Below are 25,184 nucleotides of genomic sequence, written 5' to 3'. Positions count from 1 at the left end.
ATCAGTGTGGATGGAATTAGATTAGAGGAGGTCGAGGTCACTTCACTTTCACTGAAATCCTCCGAGTTCACTCACACACATGAAGGAAAAACTGTTCTTCAATACATGTGGAATATAAGACAGAAACTGGATTTACTCTGATAAAAGTCTGAAAGTCTGAACTCTAAGAATCATCTCAATCATCCCAGACACGTTTAAAAGTTTTAGTTTCTACATTTATTCATGAAAACACTCAAAACATCCTAAATATTATAAAATGAATCAATATCACATACGGGTTAATGGAGAAGCTTTTAAATTTGTTGTGCTGCTGTGATTCAGATCCTGATCCTGATCCTGATTCAGATCCTGATCCTGATCCTGATCCTGATTCTGATTCAGATCCTGATTCCGATTCTGATTCAGATCCTGATCCTGATCCTGATCCTGATTCTGATTCTGATTCTGATCCTGATCCTGATTTAAATTCAGATTCTGATCCTGATCCTGATCTTGATTCTGATCCTGATCCTGATCCTGATTCAGATTCTGATTCAGATCCTGATCCTGATCCTGATTCTGATTCTGATCCTGATCCTGATTCAAATTCAGATTCTGATCCTGATCTTGATTCAGATCCTGATCCCGATCCTGATTCAGATACTGATTCTGACCCTGATCCTGATCTTGATTCTGATTCTGATCCTGATTCAGATCCTGATCCTGATTCAGATTCAGATTCAGATTCAGATTCTGATCCTGATCCAGATTCTGATTCTGATCTTGATCCTACATCCTGATCCTGATCCTGATTCAGATTCTGATTCAGATCCTGATCCTGATCCTGATTCTGATTCTGATCCTGATCCTGATTCAAATTCAGATCCTGATCCTGATCCTGATTCAGATTCAGATTCTGATCCTGATCTTGATCCTGATCTTGATCCTGATCCTGATCTTGATCCTGATCCTGATCCTGATCCTGATTCTGATCTTGATCCTGATCCTACATGTTTCTGATTCCTGGCCCATTGCTGCCTCCTGCTGGTCTCTCTGAATCTGATTTATTCAGATATTTAGAATTAATAAATTTGGATCATTTCTAGACGACGTTGAGGAATAAAATGCACTTTCACTAATAAATATGGAATCTATCGTCTGTTTAATATAATTTACTTTAACAGCAGAACTTCATTTTCACTTTACATTTATTACTTAAGTTACTCATGATTTTGTGTTTTTACTCTTTCTGATTCGTTTTTAACTTAATGTTTCTTTTTTAATGTTTATTATCTTAAAAAATATTTTCGTTCACAAACATTGACATAAATTCTAATTTGTCATTTCAGTTTTTCAGTGTGATAAATTATTTTATCTGGAGTCCTTTAAATTCTATTTATTTTTTTCTTATTTTTTAACTTAATTATAAATTATTTATGTTTCTATATTTAGATTTAACTTATAACGGATGTTTATTTGATAGGACAGAGCATATTAAAGAACATCTGTAGACAGAAATATGCTGGATTATAGCAACTTTATACACTGTATAAATTCATTTATAAACATCTCTGTTGTCGTGTTGCTGACCTTCCTCCAGGGGGCAGCGTCCTATCTCCCGTCCACGTCATCAACATGACCTCACCCGGAAGTGTTCCTCTCCACTTCCGGTCCGTTAGCATGTCTGTGTCAGACTCGTTGTCCTCCGTCCTCCGGGACTTCAGGTCCGCGGCGGTGACTGAAATCAGCCTCAGAGTTTCTCTCCAACCCGGAACCGGCGGCATGGAGGTCAGTCACGTCACGGTAACGGGAAAATGACGGAAGTCGGCCGTTAAACGAGGCGGACTTTCACAATAAAAGCACGTAAACTTTCAAAACTGAGAAAGAGAAGAAGAAGAAAGACGTGAAATCAATTAAAAATAAATAAAAATAGAGCTGTACAGATATATACATATGAGTTAGAGGGTGAAGGTGATGATGATGATGATGGTGATGATGATGATGATGATGATGGTGGTGATGAAGGTGATGAAGGTGATGATGATGATGATGATGGTGATGATGAAGGTGGTGATGATGATGATGGTGATGATGGTGATGGTGATGATGAAGGTGGTGATGATGATGATGATGATATTGATGATGATGATGGTGATGATGATGATGGTGATGATGGTGATGATGAAGGTGGTGATGATGATGATGATGGTGATGATGGTGGTGATGAAGGTGATGAAGGTGATGATGATGATGATGATGATGGTGATGATGATGATGATAATGGTGATGATGATGATGGTGATGATGAAGGTGGTGATGATGATGATAATGGTGATGATGATGGTGATGGTGATGGTGATGATGAAGGTGATGATGATGATGATGGTGATGATGATGATGATGATGATGAAGGTGATGATGATGATGATGATGGTGATGATGATGATGGTGATGATGATATTGATGATGATGATGATGATGATGGTGATGATGATGATGATGATGATGATGATGGTGATGATGATGATGATGATGATGATAATGGTGATGAAGGTGATGATGATGATGGTGATGATGGTGATGATGATATTGATGATGATGATGGTGATGATGATGGTGATGATGATGATGATGAAGGTGATGATGATGATGATGATGGTGATGATGATGGTGATGATGATGATGATGATGATGAAGGTCTGTGTTGAAGGAGCTGGAGGACGTGATGAAGAGACTCTGTGACGTTTTGCTGCTGCAGCTCATCTCACTGCTGGAGGTCAAAGGTCAGACTCTGTTTATTTAAATAAACGTCATTAATAAATTCATGACAATCACCAGGGAGCTACAAACACTTCAGAGACAATATTTCAGAATATTTTATTACACAAGAGCTCATGAAGCCGAAGTCTTAGTCTCTTTGATGTTAGAGGAATGTCTCATAGTTTTACATCAGTCAGTTTCAGAAATCTTCCCATTATTTGGTGGAGAAAGACTAGAATAAATGAAACACATGAGTTTACACCCAGATCTGTTTAGAATAGTTGTAAAGAAACTTTAGATCCTACTTTTAAGTAGTTCTTAATAAAGTTGTTCCTCATGTGGAGTTGATCTGATTCTTTCTGAAATAATGAGTGGATGCGACGGTTCTGTTGAGTGTTTGTAGTTTTACTTCTCAGTTTGTGATTGGCTGCATGTTTTATGTCAGAGAACCGGGGTTATTTCTCAGGCCTGATAACCACTGTGTCCCTAGACTCCGCCCCTCCTGCTGCAGACCCTCAGGCCGACAGTCAATCAGACGCTCCTACAGGCGGCCCCAGCCAATCGGATCAGACTGCAGCTGCAGGCGGTGGGCGGAGCTTCGGCATCCGCAGGAAGCGGCGTCCACTCAGCTGCTCTCGCTGCGGGAAAGCGTTCAGGACCTGGAGCCACCTGAGGACTCACGCGTCGTCCACATGTCCGTCCAGGAGACGCCGGCCGACGAGTCCGGGAGCAGACGAGACGCTCAGGTGCGCCGAGTGTGGGAAGGAGTTCTCTAAACGCAGCTACCTGTCGGCTCACCAGAGAGTCCACCTGAAGCAGAAACCCTTCACCTGCCCCTCGTGTGGCAAAGGATTCACGGCGCGCCACAGTGTCCTGGTCCACCAGAGGACGGTCCACGGAGGCCTGAGGCCGTTCAGCTGCAGCGTCTGTGAGAAGAGCTTCAGCCAACGCAGCGGCCTCAGCGTCCACCTGCAGATGCACTCTGGCGAGCGGCCGCACGCCTGCGACCAGTGCGACAAGCGCTTCTCCAGCCGGAGCAGCCTGACGGTTCACCGCCGCGTCCACACCGGCGAGAAGGCCTTCAGCTGCCACGCCTGCAGCAAGAGCTTCAGCGTGGCCGCCAACCTGCGCCGGCATCAGCTCGTCCACTCGGGCCGCCGGCCGTTCAGCTGCGACGTGTGCGGACGCAGCTTCTCTCAGGCCGCGCACCTGAAGGTGCACGGGAGCCTGCACGCCGCCGGCTGGGCCTTCATCTGCAAAGCCTGCGGGAAAGGCTTCAGACAACGCAGCGCGCTGCTCGTCCACGAGAGGACGCACGGCGGCGTGAAGCCGTACGGCTGCAACAAGTGCTCCAAGAACTTCACCTCGTCCACGTCTCTGAAGCGCCACCTGCTGGTCCACGCCGGGCGGGACGTCCACACCTGCCACGAGTGTGGGAAGAGCTGCAGCAGCGCCCAGGTCCTGAAGAATCACCTGCAGCTGCACGGCGGCGGGAAGACGTTCACCTGCGACGTGTGCGGCCGCAGCTACAGCTCAGCGAGTTACCTGAAGACGCATCGCCGCAGTCACTCGGAGGGGAAAGCGTTCAGCTGCGCTCAGTGCAAGAAACGCTTCTCCACTCAGGCCAGCGCCACGTTACACCAGCGGACGCACAGCGGCGAGAAACCGTTCGTCTGCGAGGTCTGCGGGAAAAGCTTCAGCGTGTCTCAGAACCTGATCAGACACAAACGCGTCCACAGCGGAGAGAAACCGTTCGAGTGCGAGGTCTGTGGGAAAAGCTTTAACCAGAGGAGCAACCTGAAGACTCACCAGCTGATTCACTCAGGACTCAAACCATTCGGCTGCTCCTCCTGCAGCCGGAGCTTCGCCTCCTCCAGGAGCCTCCGCGAGCACAGCTGTCAGCCCAGCACCTGAGCCCGAGCGGGACCAGAACCAGGCCCGGCCCGCCAGGCTGACACCGCGCTTTTATTTTATTATACTTATTTTATTCCTGGTTTTAAACCTAACACATTAGATTTGTTTCTTTCCTGTCGTGTTGTGTTTCTTGATACGTTGAAGAACAATAAATATTCTTTGTTTCTGGAAGTTGAGTAAAACCTTTTCAGCCTGATTCATTCATTCGTTGCTTGTTTCCATTTTTACAGTGAGTGTTTTCTTGGTAAATGATGCGTTTTCCTGCAGGTAATTGTTTCTTCTAACGTGCTCCACTGGGGTTTAGATGAATAAAAGAAAACTAATTATAAAACATTTTAAAAATCAAAATAGAATAAAATTAGACTATGTAATTTTACAACTTATTTTTCTTATTATTTTTTTATTTTGCTATTCCGCTTAATTTTTAGTCTTAATCATTTTCTAAATTAATCATTTTTTTGTCTTAGTTTTCTTTTTGTTTTATATTTCCCTAATTATTTTTTTCTCTTTTAGTTGTATTGACACATGTATTATTATTCCTCTTATTATATCATATTTATTATGTTGTATTATTATCTGTTTTAAACAATATATTTATTCATGTTTTTCTCATGAATATAAATATGTAAATGATTCTGTATTTCCTCATAATAAGCCGGGTTCGACCTCACCGGGAACAAACGCTGCACTTCCTCAGTTCGTTGAACCACATTCACTCACAGTGGAAAAGAAAACCTTCGGTATTTCCAAAGGTCGCTCAGTCCGTTCTCTGTCTGCTCCTCCGACCTCTGGGAGAAGAAACAGGTTCCAGCCCAGAGATCTGATGTCTGCTTTCTGTTTTTATGTATGAATGAATGTATCATGTCGCTTCTGTATTTGTATTGTATTCTACATAATGTACTGTATATAAGTACATATATCCATCTAATTATATTCAAAGTCAAATCAGATCCATCATAGTCCTCCAACATGAGCTGATGTCCTTTATTTCAGGCAGTATTCACGCCTCCTCTTACGTTAGATACAAACTGAGGCCTCCTGGGCTCCTTCTTATAGCAGCAGGAGATAGAAACTCGTCATTATTAGTTCAGTCTTGGCTGATTTGTGGTTTTCTGGATACAACCTGGAAACAAACACATCTCATGGACATGAAGACTTTTTTCAAGATCCTCACAGAAAGGTTTTATTATTATTATTATTATTACCATTATTAACAGCTTTGTTTTTCTCTTCCTACTTCCGGAATCTTTTACTTTGAAAAGCAGAAGTGACGACACGTTTCTTAAGTGACAGCGGAAGTGGCCTCTGTAAACAGGAGGTTGTGCGCTCTCGTCTCGGCTGCAGTCAGACTGGTTCGGGATAGACCCCGCACACTGACCCGGTCCAGCCCCACGACACCAGCCGAACCGGGCCGAGCAGAACCGAGTCGGGCCGAGCCGAGTCCAACATGAACGAGTCTGCGGGGCTCCGGTTCCGGAGGCTGCACAGACCGCAGGTGATCACCGATGAACTCCCGGAGAACCGACACAAAGGAGGCGGGTAAGAGATGGATGGATGGATGGATGGATGGATGGATGGATGGATGGATGGATAGATAGATAGATAGATAGATAGATAGATAGATAGATAGATAGATAGATAGATAGATAGATAGATAAACAAATACAAGCTGCTTAAACCATCATCGAACAATAAATGACATGTTTTCATGTTTTATTGAAGAGGCAGGAGGAGAACACACACCGGCGTTGTTGAGGTGCTGACAACCGGAACAAAATGATAAAACAAAAGGAAGTAGAGTTACGCACTCGTAGCTTCCATGGTGAAAGTCAGGCTTATTTTGAGGAAGAAACATTAACGGTGCAGAGTGGAAAACTACGTGAACCTCTATGTTAATGAGTTCTCACTGAAGTCACTGTGATCCTCTAACTCTATATGATCCTATATGATCTATGTGATCCTGTATGATCCTATATGATCTATATGATCTATATGATCCTGTATGATCCTATATGATCTATATGATCTATAACTCTATATGATCTATATGATCTATATGACCTTTAACCCTGCATGACCCCTGCCCTATAAAGAAGACACCATTGGGGTTTGCTGTCCTTGTGAACCATCACCTCAGCTCTGTGAAGACCTACCATCAAGAAATGTTGACCTGCATGAGGCTGGAAAACTTCTAAGAGTATCTCTGAAAGCGTCACCGTTCACGAGTCCACAGTGAGACAGACCGTCTCAGCTGTGTTGCTACTGTCCCTCCACGAGGAATAGAAGAAGAATCCTGGAGAGTCAGCAGAGGCCCAACAGAAATATCTGGCACATGGCGACATTTCTGTTGACAAATGTACAAAAAGTAAAACATTTACCGAGAAGTGAGTTCATGGTTGGAGGACGCCATAGAGGACGCCAAAGAGGACACCAAAGAGGACGCCACTGGCTGTCCAAAACAAACGTTGCTTCATGTTTGAAGTTTGCAAAGAGAACGTGGATGTTCCACAGACCTGCTGGAAAAATATTCTGAGGACAGATGAAATACAAATGGAGTTGTTTGGAAGGAACAGAGCACACAACACCTCAGAGACATCAGAGACATCAGAGACATCAGAGACAACAGAGACAATGCTTCACTTCCCACATTTATCAAGACATTTAGCAGGAAAACTTCAGTCCGTCTGTCAGAGGACCAGAACATGGGCCGGTCAGAGTCCTGAGAACATCACTGAAACTAACGGTCCAAAGTTCCTTCTGACCTCGTCTGTTTGGTTATTGGGTTAAACTCTCTGTAGGTTGGATGAGTTCATCCTTATCTCCGTTATTTAGTGAAGAGGATGAGACAGAACATCTGGTTTATGTTTCCAACAGTCAAACACTTAGTAAAGGTTCACATGTGGTTTTCAGTAAAAACATAAACTTATCGTTTATTGTTCGATTTTAAAAGCAGATTGTGTTTGTTTATTTAGACAAACACTTCATGACCAGTTTCATAGAGATGGATGGATGGATGGATGGATGGATGGATGGATGGATGGATGGATGGATGGATGGATGATGGATGATGGATGGATGATGGATGGATGATGGATGATAGATGGATGGATGGATGGATGGATGGATGGATGGATGATGGATGATAGATGGATGATGGATGGATGGATGATAGATGGATGATAGATGGATGGATGGATGATGGAGGATGGATGGATGGATGGATGATGGATGGATGATGGATGATAGATGGATGGATGGATGATGGAGGATGGATGGATGGATGGATGGATGGATGGATGATGGATGGATGGATGGATGATGGATGGATGATGGATGATAGATGGATGATAGATGGATGGATGGATGATGGAGGATGGATGGATGGATGAATGGATGATGGATGGATGGATGATGGATGGATGGATGATAGATGGATGATGGACGGATGGACTGATAAACGAGTGCGCTCCCTCAGTACCTACAGTGGTAAGGTGTTCCAGGTGACTCTCCTCTCTCTGGGTGGTTTCCTTCTTCTTCCTCTTCTTGTCATCGTCCTCATCCTGGAGTCTCCGGTCCAGCCTGAGGTCTTCAGGTCAGAACCGGGTCTGTTTAAAGCTCTGTCCCTTTAAATGTTTCCTCCTCACTGACTCTGTGACCTAACACTAACCCTAACCCCGCCCCCTGCAGCCTGAAGGAGCCCCCCCCCATGAAGGGCTGCTGGGAGCCCAACCTGAGTCTCCGAGGGGCCCAGAGGCTCTATGAGGACCAGCTGGTTGGACCAGAGTCCATCGCCAACATCGGAGGTCGGTCTGAGGAGCCTGGGTTCTGGGGACAGTCTGGGGACAGTTTGGGGACAGTCAGGGGTCAGTCAGGGGACGGTCTGGGGACATGAGTTGGTCTGGGGACAGTTTGGGGACAGTCAGGGGTCAGTCAGGGGACGGTCTGGGTCTGAGGAGTTTGGGTTCTGGGGACAGTCTGGGGACAGGAGTTGGTCTGGGGACGGTCTGGGGACGGTCTGGGGACAGGAGTTGGTCTGGGGACGGTCTGGGGACGGTCTGGGGACAGGAGTTGGTCTGGGGACGGTCTGGGGACAGGAGTTGGTCTGGGGACGGTCTGGGGACGGTCTGGGGACAGGAGTTGGTCTGGGGACGGTCTGGGGACAGGAGTTGGTCTGGGGAGTCAGGACTCTTCTTTGAACCTGTGTCAGACCACGACGAATGTTGACAGAAGTTTGTTTGTCTCTGCAGATGTTTTGTTCACTGGAACAGCTGATGGCAAAATCCTGAAGCTGATTGGTCGGAGGATCCACACGGTGACGATGCTCGGAAAACCTCCCTGTGGTGAGAGACTCAAGATTCAAATAAAGTTTAAATTAAAACTCGTTGTCACTGACCTCGTTGACCTCGTTGACCTCATTGACCTCGTTGACCTCGTTGACCTCGTTGACCTCCAGGCTCCAGGGAGGAGGAGCCTACCTGTGGGCGGCCGCTGGGAATCCGTGTCGGACCCAACGGGACTCTGTTTGTAGCTGACGCTTACCTGGGTCTATTTGAGGTCAACCCCACCACAGGTCAGTGACCTCTGTAATGCTAGCAACGTGCTAACAGCATACTAGCAGCTGCTTCCTTCTTTTACCTTCTGCTAATGCTAGCTTAGCATCATTAACCCTTCATAGGTCACCCATAAAAAATACTTAAGGATACTTAAACCCTAAAAATCAACCCCTGAGTTTTATTGAAGGACGCGAGGAAACTGTTTTACTTTAGTGAAAATTTTAAATGAATTGAAGTTAGATCTGGTTCCTGGATCCTGGAATGGGTAAAGGTTTCTCTGGGGGCTTGTTTCTCTGCAGGGGAGGCGACCAGGCTGGTGTCAGGAGGTCAGGTGGTCGCTGGCAGGAAGTTGTCTTTCATCAACGACGTCGCAGTGACGCAGGACGGAAAGAAAGTGTACTTCACTGACTCCAGCAGCAGGTGGCAGCGCAGAGACTACCTGCACCTGATCATGGAGGCTACCGCCGACGGACGGTACAACAACACACACATAAAACAGCACACACCTGGACTAAATCAGCACATTTGAACTACACACCTGTGTGTCTGTTTCGTGGTTTCAGGGTGCTAGAGTTGGACACTGAGACCAGAGAAGTGTCTGTGGTCATGGATCACCTCCGATTCCCAAACGGCATCCAGCTGCTTCCTGATGAGGAGTCTGTCCTGGTGGCTGAGACCACCATGGCCCGGATCCGCAGGTAACTCACCTGATAGCACCTGGAACACCTGAAACACATGAAAACATCTGAAACACCTTAAACATCTAAAAACACCTGGAACACCTGAAAACACCTGAAACACCTGAAACATCTGAAACACCTGGAACAACTGAAAACATCTGAAACAAAAACACCTGATACAGGAACACCTGAAAACACCTGAAACACCTGAAACATCTGAAACATCTGAAACACCTGGAACAACTGAAAACATCTGAAACAAAAACACCTGAAACACCTGATACAGGAACACCTGAAAACACCTGAAAACATCTGAAACACCTTAAACATCTAAAAACATCTTGAACAAAAACACCTGAAACATCTGAAACACCTGAAATACCTGAAACACCTGGAACACCGGAAACACCTGAAAACATCTGAAACAAAAACACCTGGAACACCTGAAACACCTGAAAACATCTGAAACACCTGGAACATTTGAAACAAAAACACCTGTAACATCTGAAACAAAAAGACCTGAAACACCTAAAACACCTGAAAAACTTGAAAACACCTGAAACACCTGAAAACACTTGAAAACTTCTGAAACACCTGACACCAAAACACCTGAAACAGAACAGGAGTGTGTGGTTGTCCACTTGTTTATTTCTGTCCTTTGTAACATTTGAATGTGTGTAAACTTGAAATGAGAGTCGCTGATGGAGGCCCCCCCCCCCCGATCCCACCCCCTCCCAATCTCAGGGTTCACGTGGCCGGCCTTAATAAAGGTGGGATGGACACGTTCATGGACAACCTGCCTGGTTTCCCTGACAACATCCGTCCCAGCTCCACCGGAGGTTACTGGGTGTCCATGTCTGCAGTGAGACCCAACCCTGGCTTCTCCATGCTGGACTTCCTGTCCCAGAGACCCTGGATCAAGAAACTCATCTTCAAGGTAAACAGGACACTGCATAGTAATCTGATTATTATCAGTAATCTGATTATTATTAGTAATCCGATTATTATTATTCCGATTATTATCAGTAATATGATTATTATTAGTAATCTGATTATTATTATCAATCCGATTATTATTATTAGTAATCCGATTATTATTATTAATCTGATTATTATCATTAATCTGATTTTTATTATTATAAATCCGATTATTATTATAAATCCGATTATTATTAGTAATCTGATTATTATTAGTAATCCGATTATTATTATTAATATGATTATTATCAGTAATTTGATTATTATTGGTAATCCGATTGTTATCAGCAATCTGATTATTATTATTGTTATGAATCTGATTATTAATAATGTGATTATTATCATTAATCTGATTATTATTATTAATCTGATTATTATCATTAATCTGATTTTTATTATTATAAATCTGATTATTATTAGTAATCTGATTATTATTAATCTTATTATTATTATTATTAATCTGATATTTTATAATCTAATTTCAGTAATCTGATTATTATATTATTATTAATTATTAATTATTATCAGTAATCTGATTATTATTATCTAATTAATCTGATTATTATTATTAAATCTAATATTATCAGTAATCTGATTATTATTAATCTGATTATTATCAGTAATCTGATTATTATCAGTAATCTGATTATTATTAATCTGATTATTATCATTAATCTAATTATTATCAGTAATCTGATTATTATTATTATTATTAATCTGATTATTATTATTAAATCTAATATTATCAGTAATCTGATTATTATTAATCTGATTATTATCAGTAATCTGATTATTATCAGTAATCTGATTATTATTGTTACTGTAATTATCATCTCTTTCCTCCTGCGCCTCCTCTGTCAGCTGTTCAGTCAGGAGGTGCTGATGAAGTTTGTTCCTCGCTACAGTCTGGTGGCTGAGCTCCATGATGGCGGCGTGTGCACCAGGAGTTTCCATGACCCTAACGGCCTGGTGGTGGCGTACGTCAGCGAGGCCCACGAGCATGATGGGAGTTTGTACCTGGGCTCCTTCCGCTCGCCGTACGTCGCCAAACTCGACCTCCAACATCTCTAGAACATTTTCTCTTTGACTCTGATGCCCCCCACCCCCCCACCCCCCCACCCCCGCACACAACAAACACAACAAACACAACAAGAACAACGTTTTTTTATAGCTACATTAATTGATTAATTCATGTTTAATTCTCAAATGACCAGAACACAATCAGCACAACGTGTTCTCCCATTTCCTTCCTCCTCTTTCTTCTCTTCCTCCATGACATCACCGATTAGCTTGAGCTAATTAACTCATACAGTTGGTTGATTTGATTGCTAGCGTACTAGCTTTGTTGGCATCCTTCTTTAGTGACCACTGCTAGCTTTGTTAGCGACCACTGCTAGCTTTGTTAGCGTCCTTCATTAGTGACCACTGCTAGCTTTATTAACATCCTTCATTAGCATCCACTGCTAGCTTTATTAGCATCCTTCATTAGCATCTACTGTTAGATTTGTTAGCATCCTTCATTAGCGACCACTGCTAGCTTTGTTAGTGTCAAGTACTCAGCTTGTATGACCTAATGAGCTGTTGGTCTTAAAAAAGGTGTAATTTAAAAAAAAAAAAGGATCTGTTAAATGTCGTGTTTACTAGTTATTGGTTCATATGAGGCTCCACGTTTGTTTGGTTTCATGTTCCGTTTAACAAAAGATCAGAAATATCAGAATTTACAGAAAGTTCTCACAGTGACTGAAGCCATCATTAGCATGTTAGCATGCTAAGGCAGCTATGTTACTAAGTCGGCTAAAGTTAGCATTTCATCGGGACTCCATGTCCAGACGTCCTGTAGTTTCATTTCAATCGTTGACAGTATTTCTTTAACCTCTGTGTGGTTTGAACATTTCACGATGAGTTTTCTTGATAATCAGATGTGACGTCGATGTTTCAATCCATCAGCCGCTTTCACAACGAGGAGGAAATTCACTTCTCTTTTTATGTGTTGTTTTTTTTGGACTCTCGTTATTTAAAGGACAGTGAGGCGTCCGTGTTTAATTTGTCTGAATTTTGAATAAATAAATAATTTTTGATGAATTGTATTCTTCTCTTTAAATACTGATCAGCATTAAACTTCAGAATCAGACTGAATATTTGTCCACTGGACGGACACGAATGAATGGAGACAAATTTAATGATAAAAACAGAAATAGAGTCAAAACCTCCAGTCAGCAGGGGGCGTCAATCCTTCTGGCTAAATATCTTTGAAACTGGAAAAAACAAGAGGAAATAAAAGAAAATTTTTCCATCAGTCAATGATTTTAAAAAGCTCCCCCTGGTGGCTGGAAGCTGCAATATTGGTCATAAGCTCCACCCCCTCCGTGTTAGTGGGCGGGACTTTGGTCAAATTGAAACACTAAAATAAACATCAAATGATTTTTTTCCAGGATGGTTTCAGTTATTCCAGGCAGTTAATATGATGGTGATGAATGTTCAAGAGTCAATTTATTGAATAAGTTTTGTTTTAGTTCATTATTTATATACGCTATAGAAACAGGATGTGACATATTAGCGACCACCAGTTGCCATGACAACCGCTCCATAAAGAGGTCACTCGGGACCGCAAGAGTTGTACTAAAACTATTTTTCTAAATAAGTTCAGCGTATAATCCAACATGTCCTTGTAGCTGGTGGAGGTGGAGCAGAGCGTAGGATTCATTAAAACGACCAGGGAGTCTGGAGGAAGAGTGGGTGGAGCATCAAGAGTCAAATCAAATTTTATTTATATCATTTTAGTGAAAACCAGAGAGCAGAGCGTTACAATAATCCAGACGACAGGAGATAAAAGCATCAGAACCTCTATATTATCTATGTATTCTGTAGATGGTAGAAACTGATCTTTGTTATGTTGTGATATAATAATGTGATATAAAAATAAAACAAAATAAAACTTAGCTCAGAGTCAATAATCACACTCAGATTTTTTACAAACTGTGATGGATTAAAATCTCTCTCTGGTGTTAAGGACCAATGACTAAAACTTGTTTAGTCCTGGTGCAGTTGCAGGAAGTTCTCTGTCATCCACGACTTAACATCTAAAGTACAGTTTAAAAGGAATCAGCAGGCAGCCAGGACAAAACTCTCCAGTGTTTCCTCATGATCCAGGTCCATCGAAGCTTAAAATCTGCTGAGGTAAAACACTCGACCTGATGTCATAGATTTTCGTCTGAAGTGGTCTGCCAAGTCCTCACAAAGGGCGTCGCTGGGTATTTAGGAGGATCTGTTAAAATTTGTGTTTATTATACCGTCGGTTGTGGAGAAGAGGAATTTAGGATCATTTTATGTTCTGTAATTACTTTTTGTTTGACCTGTGGGGGGGACCGATACCGCGGCTACTACTTCCTGCACCAGCGGTCACCATGGAGACTAGTACGAGGACCAGCGGTCACCATGGAGACTCTCATGGGACCCCTACGTGGAAACACACATGGCGGTCACCATGGAGACTACTACGTGGACCATCGGTCACCATGGAGACTAGTACGAGGACCAGCAGTCACCGTGGAGACTAGTACGTGGACCAGCGGTCACCATGGAGACTACTACAAGGACCACTGGTCACCATGGAGACTAGTACGAGGACCAGCGGTCACCATGGAGACTAGTACGTCTTCTTTCTTGAATCGAAATTAAAAACGAGATCTGGATGAAATCTGTGAGAATTTATTTCTGATGCTGCTGCTCAGATCAAGTGAGAATAAGAAATATATTACACATATAATATAAAATATATAGAGAGAAGATGGAGCTGGACGTCCTGCTGCAACCTCAGGGTTTACAGACCAGCACCAGGGTCCGGATCTGGGTCTGCCAGGGGATCAGCCAGACCTCGGTGTGACACTGAAACGTCTGAAACACAAACCAGGGTCAGTGTCTTTGAGGTTGGACGTGGACTCAGGACCTCGTCTCCTGGAGGAACTGACCTGCTGAAGACGACCTGGAGGCTGGAAGAGACATCTGGACAGGTCCTGGTTGTCCTGTCGTTTGGGACACACGGTCCTGGAGATGTCCAGGTCCACGATGTAACGCAGGCCTCGGACGACCTGCAGCAGACATTCATTCTGTTAGAAACACTTCAACTGTTTATACAATTGACCTTTCTCATGACGTGGCTGTGGGTCGTACCTGCCGCTGGGCTCTGAGGACGGCCGAGGCTTTGAAGAGGAAGGCGTCGTTTGATTGGTTGTTGAAGGAGTAGGCGGCGGCGAGGACGACCTGCTGGAGGTCATGGTCGTCTCTGCTGACGTTGATCGGGGCGCCGGGCATCGAACGGCCAAGATGGCCGCCAGCCATCGTCCTGACACCTTTAGGAGACAGAAGAAGAAGAAGAGTCAACGATGAAACAGGAACGACGTTTGAAAGGTCAGAGGTCACTTTGGTCGTTAGTATCACTGACACTGAGACACAAAAGCTTTTCATCTTCATCTTCTGCAGCTTTTAACCCTCTGAGCCCAGAGTGTAGTGGTCCAACGTCTAGTGGTCCAAGGTCTGACTCTGTTTCACCTTGGTCCTGGTTCGGTTTCATTCTTTCAGCTCAACTTTACAAACTGTGTGAACACGTTGGAGCTAAAACCAGACTAGAACCATCAGATCCAGGAGGAACCAGTTAGAAAACCACAAACATGTTGAACCAAACATTTCTAGAACTTAGAATGTAAATCTAACCTGGACATTTCTAAAGCTGATCAACACATTTAGTTATTTACAACTATTTCCAGTAAAACTATTTAGGACCATGTCCACAACTATCAGGTGTCCAACCAGTAATAATGTCTGAATGTCTCTAAACTGTCTCCTGTCTCTTTCTATCATGTGTAGCTTGCTAGCTCTCTCCTCCTGCTAGCTCTCTCCTCCTGCTAGCTCTCTCCTCCTGCTAGCTCTATCCTCCTGCTAGCTCTCTCCTCCTGCTAGCTCTCTCCTCTTGCTAGCTCTCTCCTCCTGCTAGCTCTCTCCTCTTGCTAGCTCTCTCCTCCTGCTAGCTCTCTCCTCTTGCTAGCTCTCTCCTCCTGCTAGCTCTCTCCTCTTGCTAGCTCTCTCCTCTTGTTAGCGTTTTCCTCCGTGAACCAATCATGACGACAATATTCAGGAGAAAGACTCAGTTATTTAGAACCAGTCCAGTTTTACTTGGTGTAGAAACACTAGCTAGAGTTTGTAAATAAACAATGGACCCCCCCCCCACACACACACACACACACACGTCTCTAAATATGTGATTAACATCATTTGTTTGCTTCATATTTAATAACCTTTCCTAATTTAATGTATATTATTATTCTTGATAATAGTTTTTCAGACCAAATTTTCTAAAGAACAAGAATATGAACTTCAGAAATGATATAAAGATACATAAACACATGTGGGGTTCATTTTATTAATTATCTATTCAGGTAGTCAACAAACAAATAGAAAGAACCTGACACATGTTTTTAGTAAGACTTTTTTGGAGGTTTAAATGCTGGAGTCAAACTGAGCCCAAGAATAAGAATGTGAGTAGAGACAGATGAAGTCCACTTCATCTAAAACTACTTCACATACATCGTCTGTACGAGGTTAAAACTCTAGAAGTGGAATAGAAGAAGAGTCTCACCAAGGACGGCACCCAGAGAGACGAGCAGCAGCGTCTTCACCTCCATCCGTTTCAACTTCCTGTGAAGAAACGACTGTGACCACAGACCAACAACCACGTCAACAGTCACTTCCTGTCGGGCCTCAGAATAAAGTTGTGACCAATCAGACGTCTCGGCTCTTTTTTCTTCTTCTTCACAAATAAAACACACCAGAAAATACAACACTTACATTTTATTAACAGGCAGTTCAGATCCAGAGGTTTAAAAAAGGAACTGGCCAATCAGAGAGCAGCTCTTGTCTCCAGGAAGTGTTTGTTTGTCTGTCCTCCGTGCTAAACTAGGCTAACGGAGGACAGACTGTCCCTTTACAGTTGTTCAGGCTGTCAATCACCAAAGAAGAGGTTCATCAAATCTACTGGAAATGAAACAGAAGAAGAAGAAGGAGGAGGAAGAGGACGTCTCTGGGACACGTCTGTCCTCACATCTCCAACCAGAGTCAAAGCAAAATATGAACATTTTTACACAAAAGAGTCCAGGATGTCCCACAAACATCTCTCAGGACGTCCCCTAGTCGTCCTCATGTTAGTTCCTGGTTGAATCAGAGGGACAGAGTCTCTGTCTCTGACTGATGGTCTAAAGTGAATCTGTCTTTATTTGTTGAGTCTGAAGAAACAAAGGATGAAGTCGACCTGATCAGCAGCGCCCCCTGCTGGCAGAGGAGCTTATTTCAAACATACAAACGGTCCTGGTCCTGGTCCTGGTCCCGGTCCTGGTCCTGGTCCCGGTCCCTGTCCTGGTCCCGGTCCTGGTCCTGGTCCTGGTCCTGGTCCCGGTCCCGGTCCCTATCCTGGTCCTGGTCCTGGTCCTGGTCCTGGTCCCGGTCCTGGTCCCGGTCCCGGTCCCTGTCCTGGTCCTGGTCCTGGTCCTGGTGCCAGAGGGGCTGATGGGTAACATCTACCGGTGGTGGTTCTTGGAGAGGTAGGCGATGAGCGCTACGGCCACGCCCACATACACGCCCGTCCCAATGGTGATTGACAGGACGGCCAGGAAGAGGGCGCGTCTGGAGCTGGAGCCCGCCCCCTGGAGGTTTCCCCTGGAGACGGCCCTGTTGGTCTGAGCCATCAACAACCAGCCATCAACAACCAGCCATCAACAACATCAACAACCAGCCATTAATAACATCAATAACCAGTGATTTATTTAAACTTAGATCTGTGTGTTGGACAGGAGGTGATGATGAGGAGATGATAATGATGAAGATGATGATGACTTTAATCAGTTTCTAATGAGTGAGTGGGTGAGAGGGTGAGTGGGTGAGTCAGTGGGTGAGTGAGTGGGTGAGAGGGTGAGGGGGTGAGGGGGTGAGTGAGTCAGTGGGTGAGTGGGTGAGGGGGTGAGTGGGTGAGTGGGTGAGAGGGTGAGGGGGTGAGGGGGTGAGTCAGGGGGTGAGTGGGTGAGGGGGTGAGTGGGTGAGTGGGTGAGTCAGTGGGTGAGTGGATGAGGGGGTGAGTCAGTGGGTGAGGGGGTGGGTGAGTGAGTGGGTGAGAGGGTGAGGGGGTGAGTGGGTGAGTGGGTGAGTGAGTCAGTGGGTGAGTGGGTGAGGGGGTGAGTGGGTGAGTGGGTGAGTCAGTGGGTGAGTGGGTGAGTGGGTGAGTGGGTGAGTCAGTGGGTGAGTGGATGAGGGGGTGAGTCAGTGGGTGAGTGGGTGAGAGGGTGAGGGGGTGAGGGGGTGAGTCAGGGGGTGAGTGGGTGAGTGAGTCAGTGGGTGAGTGGGTGAGGGGTGAGTGGGTGAGAGGGTGAGTGGGTGAGTGAGTGGGTGAGTGAGTGGGTGAGTGGGTGGGTGAGTGAGTGGGTGAGAGGGTGAGGGGGTGAGGGGGTGAGTGAGTCAGTGGGTGAGTGGGTGAGGGGGTGAGTGGGTGAGTGGGTGAGAGGGTGAGTCAGGGGGTGAGTGGGTGAGTGAGTCAGTGGGTGAGTGGGTGAGGGGGTGAGTGGGTGAGTCAGTGGGTGAGTGGGTGAGGGGGTGAGTCAGTGGGTGAGTGGGTGAGGGGGTGAGTGGGTGAGTGGGTGAGTGGGTGAGTCAGTGGGTGAGTGGGTGAGTGGGTGAGGGGGTGAGTGGGTGAGGGGGTGAGTGGGTGAGTCAGTGGGTGAGTGGATGAGGGGGTGAGTCAGTGGGTGAGGGGGTGAGTGGGTGAGGGGTGAGGGGTGAGGGGGTGAGTCAGTGGGTGAGTGGGTGAGTGGGTGAGGGGGTGAGTCAGTGGGTGAGGGGGTGAGTCAGTGGTGAGGGGTGAGGGGTGAGTCAGTGGGTGAGTCGGTGAGTGGGTGAGGGGGTGAGTGGGTGAGTCAGTGGGTGAGTGGATGAGGGGGTGAGTCAGTGGGTGAGGGGGTGAGTGGGTGAGGGGGTGAGTCAGTGGGTGAGTGGGTGAGTCAGTGGGTGAGGGGGTGAGTCAGTGGGTGAGTCGGTGAGTGGGTGAGGGGGTGAGGGGGTGAGTCAGTGGGTGAGTCGGTGAGTGGGTGAGGGGGTGAGGGGGTGAGGGGGTGAGGGGCTGAGGCCTGACCTGGTGCGACAGGTAGAAGGCAGCGATGCCCAGCGGCCAGAAGCAGCAGAACATGGAGAAGGCGCTGAGGCCCAGGTGGTCTCGGGGGGGCGTCATCAGGAAGGCGTCCTCGCTCTCTGATTGGCTGGAGTCATCGCTCTGAGGAAACAACACACTCTCAGCTTCCTGCTTTCTACCAGCGCAGTCGAACCCTGTTCACGTTTTACTTTACTAGATAGAACGTTCATTTAATTTTATAACGTGGTTTCTTTTATGTGCAGCTGCTGTGACCAACACTTATTCACCTGGTGGATCATTACGGCGCTGGTCTATTTAAAAGAGGACGTCACCGACGAAAGCACTGGATCAACTGGAGTTACAGCAAAGCAATCTGAACATAAACAGATGGCAAAACAGAAGAAGAAGAAGAAGAAGAAGAAGAGCGAAGTACTGACTGGGTCCTACGGAGGTTTCTTCTACAGAGTTTTTTAGTGGGATACCAGATTATTTCCAGCTTTTGAACTGCCTGTGAATCGTAGCATGGAGTTAGCCTCCTCCTCCTTCTTCACTCACTAAAATGGTTAAATTGTTCATTCTTAGTCTGTAGTTTAACGTGACGTCTCCAGCCTCTGCAGCTCTAACAGCTCCAACTCTTCTGGGAAGGTTTTCCTCAGGTTGTGGAGGGAGATGATGGGAGATTATGACCATTCTTCCACTAGTTCAGTCAGACCAGTAGCGTTCTCCGGGGAACCTCCAGACCCTCCAGAGAACGTCTCCACAGCTCTAGAGTCCAGTGGAGCTGCTTTCCACCACTGCATCCCACCACTGCATCCCACGCTCTGCATTCCACGCTCTGCATCCACTGTGGTGATGTTTGGCTGGGATGCAGCTGCTGGGCCATGGAAACCTGTTCATGAAGCTCTGTCTCTGCTCTGGAGAGCGCAGACAGAGCTGCCCCCCCCCCCCCCCCCCCCCCCCCCCCAGTCTGCAGCCTCGGGGCTGGATCTATACACCTGGTCGTGGAAGGGACTGGAACACAGAGACTCACTGGTCAGGATGGAGGGAGGAGACTTTTGGCTGTGTAGTTTATTTTCTACGTATTCTGGGTGGTGTTGAAATGAGTGACCTGTGTGCCAGCTCTCCACCGCTGTAATCCCAGAATTAGAGCCCCAGAGTAGATTAAAGCTGGACTCCACCACGGGGCGTCTGAGGCTAATCGTCTCTAAAGCGATTAGCTGTTAGCGCCAAAAATTATGCTCAGATCAGAGAGCTGCACGCTGCTAATCTCATTCAGCTGGATGGAAATGTGGAGGTGAGCTAAGCTAATGGTTTCCCTGTATTTACTGTACGCTAAGATATATGTCAGTTAGCTCAGGCAGTTAGCTTCTCTGATCAGTTAGCTTCCAGGATCAGTTAGCTTCTCTGATCAGTTAACCTCCAGGTTCTGTTAGCTTCCAGGTTCTGGTAGCTTCTCGGATCAGTTAGCTTCCAGGTTCTGTTAGCTTCTCTGATCAGTTAACCTCCAGGTTCTGTTAGCTTCCAGGTTCTGGTAGATTCCAGGTTCTGGTAGATTCCAGGTTCTGGTAGCTTCTAGAATCAGTTAGCTCCCAGGTACTGTTAGCTTCCAGGTTCTGGTAGCTTCCAGGTTCTGTTAGCTTCTCTGATCAGTTAACCTCCAGGTTCTGTTAGCTTCCAGGTTCTGGTAGCTTCTCTGATCAGTTAACCTCCAGGTTCTGTTAGCTTCCAGGTTCTGGTAGCTTCTCGGATCAGTTAGCTTCCAGGTTCTGTTAGCTTCCAGGTTCTGGTAGCTTCCAGGTTCTGGTAGCTTCTAGAATCAGTTAGCTCCCAGGTACTGTTAGCTTCCAGGTTCTGGTAGCTTCCAGGTTCTGTTAGCTTCTCTGATCAGTTAACCTCCAGGTTCTGTTAGCTTCCAGGTTCTGGTAGCTTCTCGGATCAGTTAGCTTCCAGGTTCTGTTAGCTTCTCTGATCAGTTAACCTCCAGGTTCTGTTAGCTTCCAGGTTCTGGTAGCTTCTCGGATCAGTTAGCTTCCAGGTTCTGTTAGCTTCTCTGATCAGCTAACCTCCAGGTTCTGTTAGCTTCCAGGTTCTGGTAGCTTCTCGGATCAGTTAGCTTCCAGGTTCTGTTAGCTTCCAGGTTCTGGTAGCTTCCAGGTTCTGTAAGCTTCTCGGATCAGTTAGCTTCTAGGATCAGTTAGCTTCCAGGTTCTGTGAGCTTCCAGGTTCTGGTAGCTTCCAGGTTCTGTTAGCTTCTAGGATCAGTTAGCTTTGGAAAGCTGTTAGCCTACAAACCAAACAGGATTCTAGGCCGTGTGTTTACATCGTGGTTGGCGCTTTAGAAACTGAATTGAAGTGAATGAAGAAGAAAAGAAACGTACGTGTGTTGGTCCTTGGACTGTGAACTACATCTGAAATAACATCTTTGCTTTAAAAGTTGCTACAACCAAAGATTTCAGAACTTAATTTTTTTTAAAATGACTATTTTGTCCTTGGCTTTAGGCCTGTAAAATTATTATTCTATCCATCCTAACACAATAATCACCTCCTCCGTCTCCTGGTGTCCTGTTGCTCCTCTGTCTCCATCCTTCACTATCTATGTTCAGTATCTATGTTCAGTATCTATGTTTCACCATCTATGTTTCACTGTCTATGTTTCACTATCTCTCTCTCTCCACCTCAGAATCACCAACCAACTCTATGACATCACAGTCTGACAACAACAAACAACGCGCTGTGTTTCCTCCTCATCTGCTCACACTGGTCATGTGTGTTACTGCTGATACGAGCAGACCTCCCTCTGTAAAAGGAGGTCAGTTACTCTCTGGACCTCCCTCTATAAAAGGAGGTCAGTTACTCTCTGGACCTCCCTCTATAAAAGGAGGTCCCGTTACTCTCTGGACCTCCCTCTATAAAAGGAGGTCCCGTTACTCTCTGGACCTCCATCCTCACCTCCAGCTCCTGGAAGTCGTGGTCGATGTCGTACGACAGCGTCTGAATCTTTGCGTCGTCTCCAGATCCAGAAAAGTCCAGAAACTTCCCGTCAGCAAACAGCAGCACCTCCTTGGAGCATGAGGAGGAGGAGGAGAAGGAGGCATCGGGACCGAGCCCCTCGATGAAGGTGGTCTCGCAGCAGTCGTCTCCCCCGGCGGCCTCCCCCCTCTCTGAGCACGGGAGGAGGCGGGAGTCAGGAGGAGTCTGGTCGGGGAGGAGCAGGGCGCTGGGGTTGAGGAGCTGGGGAGGACCCCTGCTGTGCTCCTGGTGGGAGGAGGCGCTGGGGTTGAGGAGCTGGGGAGGACCCCTGCTGTGCTCCTGGTGGGAGGAGGCGCTGGGGTTGAGGAGCTGGGGAGGACCCCTGCTGTGCTCCTGGTACTGAGGAGCTGAGTAGACCGGATGGGTCGCTATGAGGACATCTCCTCCTCTGGGGGAGGAGATCTCAGCGTCTCCTCCTCCCTCCATCCCTCCTCCTCCTCCTCCTGCTCCTCAGAGCTGTCCGTGAGGTCAGGGGTCAGAGGTCAGGGCTAGTGGACTGAATCCTCCTGGAACACAGACACAGAGACACTGACCTGTCCACAAGTCTCCAATGTCCCATTCTCCCTGAACGCACCCATAGCCCACTGTACCTGTGAGGACATGTCTAACTGTGAGGACATGTCTAACTGTGAGGACGGTGAGGACATGTCTAACTGTGAGGACATGTCTAACGGTGAGGACATGTCTAACTGTGAGGAAGTCTTTAACTTTGAGGACATGTCTAACGGTGAGGACTGTGAGGACTGTGAGGACGGTGAGTACGGTGAGGACATGTCTAACTGTGAGGACTGTGAGGACGTGTCTAACTGTGAGGACGGTGAGGACATGTCTAACGGTGAGGACATGTCTAACTGTGAGGACGGTGAGGACATGTCTAACGGTGAGGACATGTCTAACTGTGAGGACAACAGTAAACCTCAGTAACAGCTGTTTAACTTTTGATTAATTAATAAATTAATTAATTACTGAAACTTTTATAATTTTTAATTGATCACAAAACAGATTTTCGTTGTTAAGTTAAAATAAAAGAACACACTCACCTCCCAAGGTGAGACGTGACAGCATCCATCCCTCCATCCATCCATCCCTCCATCCATCCATCCATCCATCCATCCATCTATCCATCCATCTATCCATCCAGCTCCACAGCGCCTCCTCCTCCGTCCTCCGCCCGCCCTCAGTGCGCTGTGAGCGGGCAGAGATCCCACGGAGTCCCGCTGTGAAGATCCGCAGCTCCGAGACACAACGAGCCCAAAGAGGAGATGGGAGGACGGGAAGAGCGCGTCTGACCGGAGGACGGTTCTGCAGCGAGGAAGAGGAGGAGGAGGAGAAGGAGGAGGAGAAGGAGGAGGCGGAGGCGGAGGAGGCGGAGGGGTGTCCTCCACATGGTCCTAAAGACCGTCCCGCAGAACCAGAACTCAGAGCTGTTGATACAGAACCATCAGGAGGCCCCCACCTGGACGAACCAGGAACTACAGCAGAGAGGAGCGGCGACAGGAGGAGGAGGAGAAGAGGAGAAGTAGGTTGACTAGGCGGAGGAGGAGGAGGAGGAGAGGAAGACAGAGAAGGAGAAGAATGAAGAGAAGGAGGAGGAGTAGAAGAAGAAGTAGGAGGAGGAGGTGGAGAAAGAAGAGGAGAGGAGGAGGAGGAGGAGAAGGAGAAGGAGGTGGAAGAGGAGGTGGAGAAGAAGAAGTAGGAGGAGGAGGTGGAGAAAGAAGAGGAGGAGAGGAGGAGGAGAAGGAGGTGGAAGAGGAGGAGGTGGAGAAAAAGAAGTAGGAGGAGGAGGTGGAGAAAGAAGAGGAGGAGAGGAGGAGGAGAAGGAGAAGGAGGTGGAGAAAGAAGAGGAGGAGCAGGAGGAGGTGAGTATCCTGATGCTGTGACTGGTGCAGAGCTGCTGCTGATGAAGCGCCACCTACTGTTCAAGTCAATAGTTACACTGGTGACCTAAAGCTGTTAGTGGTCACTTCCACAGTCACTGTTCAGTGCATAGACTGTACATAATATGGACTACACATCTCAGCTGACAGTCATCATGACGTCACTTCCTGTTTATATAGTAATGAACCTTTAACATTCATCAACATTTCATTAACTACCTGAACTGACACAAACAAATTATTTGTATTTATTTGTATTTTAGGAGTAGGGTTAGGGTTAACATGGAGGGGGTGGAGCTTATGAGCTCTACTGCAGCCTCCAACCACCAGGGTGAGCTCTACTAGCTTCAATTTAGAAGAGCAGTTCTATATCTATACGGGTCCTCATGACGCCAATCCTCTTCTTCTTCTTCTTCTTTTTTCTTCCTCTATTGAAGCTTACATGAAGCTAACGTGAACTAGCGTGGAGCTAACAGACGTGAAGCTAACATGTAGCTAACCGACGTGAAGCTAACATAGAGCTAGCATGGAGCTAACATGGAACTAACATGGATCTAACAGATATGAAGCTAACATCAAGCTCACAGACATAAAGCTAACAGGGAGCTAACATGGAGCGAACACACGTGGAGCTAGCATGGAGCTGACAGACATGAAGCTAACATAGAGCTAGCATGGAGCTGACAGACATGAAGCTAACATGGAGCTAACATAACTCTAACAGATATGGAGCTAAGATGGAGCTAACAGCCTTGAAGCTAACGTGATGCTAACACATCAAACTGATCTGTGGGTGACACTGCCTTTTAAAGGAAAATAAAAAAGTTCTTTGAATAAACTGAATCTGATTTTCATTTCAAAGTTAATATAATTGATAAATAATAATATTTATTACATTTAGACTTGGACAGATTACAGAGAAGAAGATGATTTCAAATAAGGTGAAAGATGTTTGAAATGAAGTAAACACACAGTTTAATTTATTTTGACACATTTATTCGTATTTAAACATATTTAAACGTATTTAAACGTCTATGTCTGCGATGTGAGTCTTTCAATACAGCTCCTTTAAAAATAATCTAAATACGAACACTTTGTGAACACTGGTCCCTGGTTTACGTTTAAGTGTGTGTGACGTGTGTGTATATATATATATATATATATATATATATATATATATATATATATATATATATATATATATATATATATATATATATATAATATATATATTATCAGGTTTTTTACC

General features: G+C 45.8%; 4 protein-coding genes across 7 annotated transcripts; 2 read left to right on the top strand and 2 right to left on the bottom strand.

Moving 5' to 3' along the window:
• Positions 1 to 1,610: 1,610 nt before the first annotated feature.
• Positions 1,611 to 4,849, top strand: LOC125018503 (zinc finger protein 883-like). The gene is made up of 3 exons (XM_047602469.1): positions 1,611 to 1,767; positions 2,690 to 2,762; positions 3,230 to 4,849. Exons 1-3 carry the CDS (start codon positions 1,615 to 1,617, stop codon positions 4,651 to 4,653), a joined length of 1,650 nt encoding a protein of 549 aa, XP_047458425.1. The 5' UTR covers positions 1,611 to 1,614; the 3' UTR covers positions 4,654 to 4,849.
• A 1,081-nt stretch (positions 4,850 to 5,930) lies between these two features.
• On the top strand, positions 5,931 to 12,946 carry LOC125018510 (adipocyte plasma membrane associated protein). 4 transcript variants are annotated; one of them, XM_047602482.1, is made up of 9 exons: positions 5,931 to 6,192; positions 8,129 to 8,245; positions 8,341 to 8,456; positions 8,901 to 8,993; positions 9,107 to 9,223; positions 9,506 to 9,680; positions 9,770 to 9,904; positions 10,631 to 10,823; positions 11,770 to 12,016. In XM_047602482.1, the coding sequence occupies exons 1-9, from the start codon at positions 6,101 to 6,103 to the stop codon at positions 11,779 to 11,781; spliced, it is 1,050 nt and encodes a 349-aa protein (XP_047458438.1). In that variant the 5' UTR covers positions 5,931 to 6,100; the 3' UTR covers positions 11,782 to 12,016. The 4 variants fall into 4 exon arrangements, with proteins under 4 accessions (XP_047458438.1, XP_047458436.1, XP_047458437.1 ...); XM_047602480.1 differs by having other exon boundaries at positions 5,932 to 6,192; positions 11,726 to 12,946; XM_047602481.1 differs by lacking the exon at positions 8,129 to 8,245 and having other exon boundaries at positions 5,932 to 6,192; positions 11,726 to 12,946.
• Positions 12,947 to 14,556: 1,610 nt separating this feature from the next.
• LOC125018521 (cystatin-F) lies at positions 14,557 to 17,215 on the bottom strand. Its single transcript, XM_047602495.1, has 5 exons — positions 16,706 to 17,215; positions 16,497 to 16,569; positions 15,035 to 15,213; positions 14,833 to 14,952; positions 14,557 to 14,758 (listed from the first exon to the last, which is right to left on the bottom strand). The coding sequence occupies exons 2-5, from the start codon at positions 16,540 to 16,542 to the stop codon at positions 14,678 to 14,680; spliced, it is 426 nt and encodes a 141-aa protein (XP_047458451.1). The 5' UTR covers positions 16,543 to 16,569; positions 16,706 to 17,215; the 3' UTR covers positions 14,557 to 14,677.
• Positions 16,694 to 23,549, bottom strand: LOC125018514 (synapse differentiation-inducing gene protein 1). The gene is made up of 4 exons (XM_047602488.1): positions 23,099 to 23,549; positions 21,978 to 22,564; positions 19,032 to 19,169; positions 16,694 to 17,589 (listed from the first exon to the last, which is right to left on the bottom strand). Exons 2-4 carry the CDS (start codon positions 22,482 to 22,484, stop codon positions 17,431 to 17,433), a joined length of 804 nt encoding a protein of 267 aa, XP_047458444.1. The 5' UTR covers positions 22,485 to 22,564; positions 23,099 to 23,549; the 3' UTR covers positions 16,694 to 17,430.
• Between the last annotated feature and the right edge of the window lie 1,635 nt (positions 23,550 to 25,184).

This window comes from Mugil cephalus, chromosome 13 (assembly GCF_022458985.1).
Source record: "Mugil cephalus isolate CIBA_MC_2020 chromosome 13, CIBA_Mcephalus_1.1, whole genome shotgun sequence".
In the NCBI taxonomy this organism is placed as follows: domain Eukaryota; kingdom Metazoa; phylum Chordata; class Actinopteri; order Mugiliformes; family Mugilidae; genus Mugil; species Mugil cephalus.
This window is presented reverse-complemented; position numbering and strand designations above follow the sequence as displayed.

Coding starts and splice junctions, on each gene's coding strand:
- LOC125018503 (XM_047602469.1), top strand. CDS start 1,615: ATGACCTCACCCGGAAGTGTTCCTCTCCACTTCCGGTCCGTTAGCATG. Junction 1,768..2,689: donor CCGGAACCGGCGGCATGGAG/GTCAGTCACGTC, acceptor TCTGTGTTGAAG/GAGCTGGAGGACGTGATGAA. Junction 2,763..3,229: donor CTCACTGCTGGAGGTCAAAG/GTCAGACTCTGT, acceptor CTGTGTCCCTAG/ACTCCGCCCCTCCTGCTGCA.
- LOC125018510 (XM_047602480.1), top strand. CDS start 6,101: ATGAACGAGTCTGCGGGGCTCCGGTTCCGGAGGCTGCACAGACCGCAG. Junction 8,457..8,900: donor GTCCATCGCCAACATCGGAG/GTCGGTCTGAGG, acceptor TTGTCTCTGCAG/ATGTTTTGTTCACTGGAACA. Junction 9,681..9,769: donor GAGGCTACCGCCGACGGACG/GTACAACAACAC, acceptor TCGTGGTTTCAG/GGTGCTAGAGTTGGACACTG.
- LOC125018521 (XM_047602495.1), bottom strand. CDS start 16,542: ATGGAGGTGAAGACGCTGCTGCTCGTCTCTCTGGGTGCCGTCCTTG. Junction 14,953..15,034: donor TCCTCAGAGCCCAGCGGCAG/GTACGACCCACA, acceptor TGTCTGCTGCAG/GTCGTCCGAGGCCTGCGTTA. Junction 14,759..14,832: donor CTCCAGGTCGTCTTCAGCAG/GTCAGTTCCTCC, acceptor TTTGTGTTTCAG/ACGTTTCAGTGTCACACCGA.
- LOC125018514 (XM_047602488.1), bottom strand. CDS start 22,484: ATGGAGGGAGGAGGAGACGCTGAGATCTCCTCCCCCAGAGGAGGAGAT. Junction 19,170..21,977: donor ACGACTTCCAGGAGCTGGAG/GTGAGGATGGAG, acceptor TTGTTTCCTCAG/AGCGATGACTCCAGCCAATC. Junction 17,590..19,031: donor CCTTCTACCTGTCGCACCAG/GTCAGGCCTCAG, acceptor TTGATGGCTCAG/ACCAACAGGGCCGTCTCCAG.